The sequence below is a fragment of the Cupressus sempervirens genome, chromosome 2 (assembly GCF_028749045.1).
Source record: "Cupressus sempervirens isolate cs-2001-9-10 chromosome 2, ASM2874904v1, whole genome shotgun sequence".
Classification (NCBI taxonomy): Eukaryota; Viridiplantae; Streptophyta; class Pinopsida; order Cupressales; family Cupressaceae; genus Cupressus; species Cupressus sempervirens.
Window position 1 is genome coordinate 23,286,197 of NC_143119.1, and position 8,199 is coordinate 23,294,395.

Sequence of the window (8,199 nt, forward strand, 5' to 3'; positions counted from 1 at the left end):
GGATTCTGGAAGATGACAGAATTGGCTTTTTCAAAATCTAGATTTGAAAATTTTCGCGTTTGTTTCAAAATTGACAAAATCGAATTAGCATACCAGACTTCCAATTTTGCCTCAAAACTAGGTTTTCCAACTTCCTACTAGCAAGTAGGAATTGAAAATGAAAACGTGGTTATGTTTTTTTAAGAGTGTAAAACAATAGATTGGACTACTTTTTGAAAATTTCTTTCGACTCCAAGCTTATGAATAAAAATGTGTCTTCACACGCATCTTCCGAACAAACAGTTTAAATAAAATCCAAAAAACCAGAATGAATATTTGGAAAACCTTGATTTGGCTAAACCAAAGTTTGTAGAAATCCGGATTTTTTAAATTCCACGAACTAAATAGACCCTTATCAATGAATCTATCAGAATTTAATGTAAAACAAGGCAAGAACCCAACAAATAAAGGATTCTGATTATGCAAGTAAACTTCCCTCAAATTCAAAGCAAGTAACAACCATTATTTGGATAGCAACTCATATTGCTAAAATTGATTATGAAGCACCTGGGTCTCTCATTAGAATACATTAAAACTATCATTTGAAGACATACACAGAAATTCTAAAAGCTATAACCACTAAACTGCATTTAAGTAATTACTCTCAATTTGTCAAGATACACAAAAAACAATTCCTCGTTACATGGAGCATAAGAAAATTTATAAACCATCAAATTCTCCAAAATTAACATGTATGTCACAATCAGATAGATCTCTAGACAAATTAATAGATCAAAGTAGCCAAATCTGATCTTCTTCATTGCTTACTCACAAACCATCATCATTACAGAAGATATTAAAATGAAACATATTTTAAAATGAATGAAACAAACTAAATATGGAAACTAGGAATATTTATGATTAAGGATTTAAGCTTGTAACTTTGGGAAGTTAAGTAGAGATTACCTATGGTTCCTACAACTAAATAACACCTTAATGGAAATGTATATGAATATCTTCATACAATATGCCACTTATGGTTTCTAAAATCTCACCTCCGACTCAGTGTCTCTGTAAGTGAGACCCTCTTCTCTTCATTCATATCGCTTGGCACCAACATCTTTATATTTATAAAGATACGCAAGTACATACTCATCCTTGTTACCACTTCTCAGCACATTTTTCACGGCCAAAATTTCTTCTTTAGTAATAAAATTCTCAAAAATATCAAGACAACTAAAATTGGGCTTATTTGCAACAGCTTCTGTAGCGGCCTTAGCCCCAATTCCAGTCATACAATTTACACTCAAATCAAGTACTTCGAGCTGCTCATGACCTTCCAAAATGGCTTTGCATATAATAAGTGATCCATCATCCTCAAGTTTATTGTCTTGTGCGGAACACTTGGTCAGCAACTTCTTTGCAGCAAGGCATTCTGCTAAAGCTGGAGCTGCTTTTGGAGTGATATCATTTCCTCCAACACTAAGAACACTTAGATATGGAGTTGTATTCTTGAGGCAGTGGGCAATAAAAATCACCCTTTCATCCTCAAGTTTCATATCTGCTATTTCAACTTTTGTGAGACATAGATATCCAGAGATGACTTGTCTCAGAGCAAGTCTGCACCTGTTAGATTGTATATTGAACATTGCTAAAATGCTACCTTCCCTGAAAGATAGTACTACATCTGAACCATCCCACATGCCAAGATTGTTGTTTAGTGAGAACTAGATATCCTCCAGAGGAACCCATTTTTTGTTTTCTGAGAAATTTGTTGGTATATTAAATGAAGCATACGTTTGTCCCTTGAGCCAAACGTTCACCTACCACCTCTGATGCCCAGAACAAATAGAAACATAAATATGGTTGGTGAGATCTTTTGAAATCAGAAAAGAGGGGGGGAAATGGAATGTGACAAAAAGAAATGTTTATTCATTCATTCAGTGAGTTCAAGCAGATCAAGTGGATCAGAGAGAAGTTACAGAGCTGAGAAAAGAAGGAAGAAGGAAAGAAGTTTGTGCCTGCAGTTGCACGTGCTTCCCCTGTTCACTCTGTCAGTTTGTCATTGTTAGATTCATCCTGTTGAAGCAGTGATTGCTCCAAGCACCATTGTATGTAGCCATTAGAGTTACAAGTTGAAAGGTTTTTTGAAGTATTAAAGTTGTTAAAAGTTTTACCAGTTTAGGATTATTTTAGGGTTTTTTGGTTGAAGCCGAATACTCCCAGATTTTGTAATAGTTTAAATCAAAGATTCAATAGAAGGCAAATAGGCATACTTGAATCCATTTCTCTTCCCTTGTATGTTGCATTTGAGTAATTTTTTTGAAAGCTTAAAGCTTTGGCTCTTTGGTTTTACTGGTGAAAGCATTCACATTGAATTTCTTAAGTTGTAATATTTCAGTTGAAATAGAACACTTGGCACCTATCGCATTTTTGTCTGCCGAGCTCTTCAAGTGCCGAGCATTTCCTTTATGAGTCGAGCTCACTCGACATCCATTAGTCTTGAGATTTCTCGTTTGTTTGCCGAGCTTACTCGGCACCTGTTGCCTGTCACTCGGCACCATCAAGTGCTAAGAAATTTGTGATTCGGCACCTTCAAGTGCCGAGAAAGTGCCAGGAAAAATTGGCACTCGGCACCTTCATGTGCCGAGCAGTTTTCAAGTGCCAAGAAAAGATTTTAGGTTTAGGGTTGTGAGTATTAAATTAAATTTTTTAATATATTTCTCACATGGTATCAGAGGTTTGAGGCCCCACATCCATAGTGAGTTAGGGAATTTGTTTTCTTGGGATATTTGACATGGCAGGAGATGCAGGAAAGATATGGCAGCAACCACCACCCTTCAATGGGAAAAATTATGATACATGGGCAAAGAATATGAAAACCATTATGGTTGCAAATGATTTGTGGGAGTTTGTGGTCAATGAATTCAATGATGTGACTGATCCAACTCAGTATGTTGCCCTAACAAATGCACAGAAGACTCATTTGAAAGAGTCAAGGAGGAAGGATGCTAAGGCATTAAGTCTTATTGAAGCAGCATTGACAGAGACAATATTTCCAAAGATTGTAGCAGCAAATTATGCAAAGAAAGCATGGGATATCCTTGAGACAAACTTCAAGGGGACTGATAAAGTCCGTACTGTAAAGCTACAAAATATAAGGAGGGAGTTTGAGAACCTTCAGATGAAGGAGAATGAACTAGTTGTAGACTTCAGTTCAAGGACCTCCAATGTGATTAACCAACTGAAGTCAAATGGATAAGACTATCAAGAGCAGAGGATAGTGGAAAATATATTGAGGAGTTTACCTCATAAATATGACAATTTGGTCATGACCATAGAAGAGGCAAAAGACCTCATTGTTTTGACAATGGATGAGTTAATGGGTACACTACAAACCCATGAGCATAGGATCAATAGATCCACATCTTCTTCTTCCCAAGAGCAAGCATTCAAGGCTCAGTCAAATCCAAGAGGAAGGGGGAGAGGAAGAAATGGCTTAGGCAAAAACTCCAGAGCTAGAGGCTGAGGAGATGGAGGACAAAGAAATGTTGCAGCAGAAAGCTTAGGAAGAGCAGATGGAGCAAGTAGCTCTCAAAATACCTCAAGAGGAGGCAAGAAAAACTACAACTCAAATAAGAGTAATGTAGAATGCTACTACTATCATAAATATGGGCATTATGCAAATGAATATTGGAAGAAGAAAAAAGATCAGTCGGGACAAGCAAATGTGGCTGACGTGAATATGGGAAGTGAAAACACTGCCTTCATCATGTGTAATATTGATGAAGAAGGAAGCCCTGAGGTTTGGTACCTCGATAGTGGATGTAGCAACCACATGAGTGGCAATGAAACCTTGTTTTCATTCATTGACAAGAGTTTCAAATTTGAGATTAAGATGGGTAACAATGGAACCCTACCAGTTGTGAGAAAAGGATTTATTATTGTCCGCACTAAGAAAGTTGAGAAAAGAGAAATACAAGATGTGTATTTTGCCCCTGGTATGAAGCAAAATTTGATGAGCATTGGTAAGCTCATTCAAAATGGATACAAAGTGCTGATGGAGAATGACACGTGTGTCATTCATGAAAAGGATGGGAGCAAGAACCTACTTGCAGCAGTTCAAATGACAAAGAACAGAATGTTTTCCTTGAGGATAGAGACATGTTTCTCATCTCAAGTTTGTGTTGCACCTCACACACAATCAACTCTAAGGAGTGTGATTGAAGACCCTTCACAGTTGTGGCATCTCAGGTATGGTCATCTTAGCTATGCTGGTTTAAATTTACTGTCAAATAAAAGAATGGTAGATGGTTTGCCACATGTAGGAAATTCTTGTGACAAGTGTGAGGCTTGTATTTTGGGTAAGCAACATAGGCTTCTCTTTAATTCTAGAAATTCTAGGAGGGCTAGATATCCATTAGAGTTAGTGCATACCGACCTAGTCGATCCTATGCAAGTTACTTCCATTGGGGGGAGTACTTATTTCATGACATTCATAGATGATTTTAGTCATAGGACATGGGTGTATTTCTTAAAGAATAAATCTGAAGTATTTGATAAATTTGTAGAATTTAAAGCCCATTCTGAAAGAGAATATAGACAATATATCAAGGTCCTCAGATCAGATAGAGGATGGAAGTATACCTCCAATTCTTTTATAAATTTTTGCAGGAAACATGGCATAAAGAACGAGCTCATAGCTAGCTATACACCACAGCAGAATGGAGTGGCTAAAAGAAAGAACAGGACCGTTGTTGAAATGGCAAGGAGCATGATGAAAGAGAAATATCTCCCAACTGAATTTTGTGGAGAGGCTATGGAAATAGAAATTTACCTAATTAATAGGTGTCAGACAAAGACAGTCCGTGAATGAATTCCAATGGAAGCATGGTCACAAGGAAGATGGACAGTTGAACACCTAAGGGTGTTTGGATGTGTTGCATATGCACATGTGCCTAAAGAAAAAGGGCAAAAATTGGATGACAAAGGTGTGAAGTGCATCTTCACAGGGTACATCTTAGAATCAAAGGCATACAGATTGTATGACCCATTGAACAACAAGATGATGCTTTCAAGAGATGTGGGATTTCTTGAAAATCAGTCTTGGTATGGTTGAATTAATGAATCACTAAGCACTTCTAGTAAAGTGCCAATTATGAGTGAAGAGAATGCTGATGAACAGCAAGAAGAAGGAGTAAGTAGAAGAAAAGGCAAGTAGGTTCAGTCACTGCCGAGCTCCTCTAGGCATGACCGAGTGTCAGTACCGAGTACTAGTGAAGACCAAGCTAGTCGACAATGCAACAACAGTGAAGACTCTGATCCCACACTCTCTTTCCTATTACCAAGAAAGACTAAGAGTCTTAGGGAGTTATACCAAGATGAAAGGTATGAAGATTATGATGAGAGTGTTAATTTTGCATTATTTTCTCATAGTGATCCAGTATATTTTGAGGAAGCTATTAAAGAGAAGAAATGGTGTAATGCCATGGATGAGGAAACATATGCTATAGAAAGAAATGAGACATGGGAGCTAACTGAATTGCCTCCAAAGAAGCATGTGATTGGAGTGAAATGGGTCTATAAGACCAAATGCAATGTTGAAGGCAAGATTGATAGGCATAAGGCAAGGTTGGTAGTCAAGGGCTTCAAACAACAATATGGAAGAGACTATGATGAAACATATGCCCCTATTGCAAGAATAGAAACCATGCTTGTTGTCATAGCAATTGCAGCTGAACACAAATGGAAGGTATACCAAATGGATGTGAAGTCTACCTTCCTTAATGGTGTATTGAAAGAAGAAGTATATGTAGAGCAGCCACTTGGTTATGAAGTTGCAGGTGAAGAACATGAAGATTATAGATTGAAGAGAGCTCCTTATGGGCTCAAGCAAGCTCCACGAGCATGGTACAGTAGGATTGACTCATATTTGATGAGCAATGGCTTTAGCAAAAGAAATGGTGAGCCCACTCTTTACATCAAGGCAGAAAATGGTAATATATTGACTGTTGTCTTATATGTAGATGATTTAATTTTTACTGTTAATAATAAGGCTCTAATTGGTGAGTTCAAAGAGGCTATGAAAAGTGAATTTGAAATGACAAACCTAGGTCTCTTAAAGTACTTTCTAGGCATAGAAGTAAAACAAATACATGATGGCATATTCATCTCTCAAGAAAAACATGTAGGGCAGATCTTGGAGAGATTTAAAATGAAAAATAGTAAAGCAGCCTCCACACCAACAGAAATAGGTTTGAAGTTGAGCAAGGAAGACTCTAGCAAGAGAGTGGATCCAACACTATACATGAGTATGGTTGGAAGTTTAATGTATTTGACTACAACTCGGCCAGACCTAATGCATGCAGTAAATTTGATTTCCAAATTTATGGAAACCCCAAAGGATTCCCATTAGCAGGCGGGAAAATGGATCCTAAGGTATGTCAAAAGGTACCAAGGGATTTGGGATTGTGTATACTACAAATGATGATTTGAAGTTGGTTGGTTACACAGATAGTGATTGGGTTGGAAGTATAGATGATAGGAAGAGCACTTTCGGATACATGTTTCATATGGGATCGGGTGCAATTTCATGGGCATCCAAGAAGAAACCTATTGTTGCTCAATCTATAGTAGAGGCTGAATACATAGCAGCATATCAAGCAATTTGGTTAAGGAGGATCTTGACAGATTTTAATGAAAGACAAGAGGATGGAACCACAATTTATTGTGACAACATCTCATCAATTGCATTGTCCAAAAATCAAGTCTTCCATGAGAGAAGCAAACATACAGAGATCATATATCACTTCATCAGAGAGTTGGTGGAGAATGGGGATATCAAGATGGAATTTTGCAAGTCTGAGCAACAGCTAGCAGACATTTTCACCAAGCCATTAGGCATTGGAACTTTTGTACACCTAAGAGAGAGTCTTGGTGTAATTGATTTGGATCAACACTGATCCTTGTTTATTTGGCTTGGGACAAAGGGGGAGTGTTGGAATATTAAATGAAGCGTAAAAATTTTTATTCATTCATTCAGTGAGTTCAAGCAGATCAAGCAGATCAGAGAGAAGTTGCAGAGCTGAGCAGAAAAGGAAGAAGGAAAGAAGTTTGTGCCTGCAATTGCATGTGCTTCCCCTGTTCACTCTGTAAGTTTGTCATTGTTAGATTCATCCTGTTGAAGCAGTGATTGCTCTAGGCACCATTGTATGCAGCCATTAGAGTTGCAGGTTTAAATTTTTTTTGAAGTATTAAAGTTGTTTGAAGTTTTACCAGGTTAGGATTATTTTAGGGTTTTCTTGTTGAAGCCGAATGCTCCCAGATTTTGTAATAGTTTAAATCAAAGATTCAATAGAAGGCAAGAAAACATACTTGAATCCATTTCTCTTCCCTTGTATGTTGCATTTGAGTAATTTGTTTGAAAGCTTAAAGCTTTGGCTCTCTGGTTTTACTGGTGAAAGCATTCACATTGAATTTCTTAAGTTATAATATTTTAGTTGAAACAGAACACTCAGCACACAATCTCTACACACTAAATATTAGAGTATTTATAATAACTAATAGGGGGGTGGGGGTGAATCAATTATCCATAGTCCAAATGTACCAGTTGAATAAACAAACACTTAAACAACTTCAAATCTCATCATTCCATTGCTTGGTCTCTACTGTAAACTATTAGCAATATCAACTAATTGTCCATTGTTCTAAAATAATAGACTTGCAAAATATAAACATTAATAAGTAAAACACCATTTAATAACATCTACACAAGTTTGACACTAGCATTTAATGTGAAAACCCAATTTAAGAAAAACCAGCACCAACATGTCACTAATTTTCACTCTTTTGAAGTGATCCCTATTAGGAGTCAACCCTATTAAAGGTTATAGTACACACTGTTAAATGTGACCTTATTAAATGATTTAATCACCCTATTAAAAGTAGCATTGTTAGAGGACTTTAGAACATTCCATTAGAATGTCACCTTGTTAAAGGATTTATAAATAACTATTAGGTCAATATGACTTTTATGACAACCTTGATTAAAGGATTTCAAATTCTATTTACAATGATTAGAAAGTAACAAGAGGGTTTTGATCTATTAAGTACAACTCACTTTGCATGTACACATCTATGTTAAGTTCATGAGTTGATTCACTAAGAGGCTCGCATTGTCATCGTTATCTTTGATTTTCTTGGCAACTCTTCAAGCAATAA

General features: G+C 36.8%; 1 protein-coding gene across 1 annotated transcript; it reads right to left on the reverse strand.

The window, feature by feature from the left end:
- Positions 1-1,073: 1,073 nt before the first annotated feature.
- On the reverse strand, positions 1,074-1,682 carry LOC149570890 (RAN GTPase-activating protein 2-like). Its single transcript, XM_089815656.1, has one exon. The coding sequence runs from the start codon at positions 1,680-1,682 to the stop codon at positions 1,074-1,076; it is 609 nt and encodes a 202-aa protein (XP_089671782.1).
- Between the last annotated feature and the right edge of the window lie 6,517 nt (positions 1,683-8,199).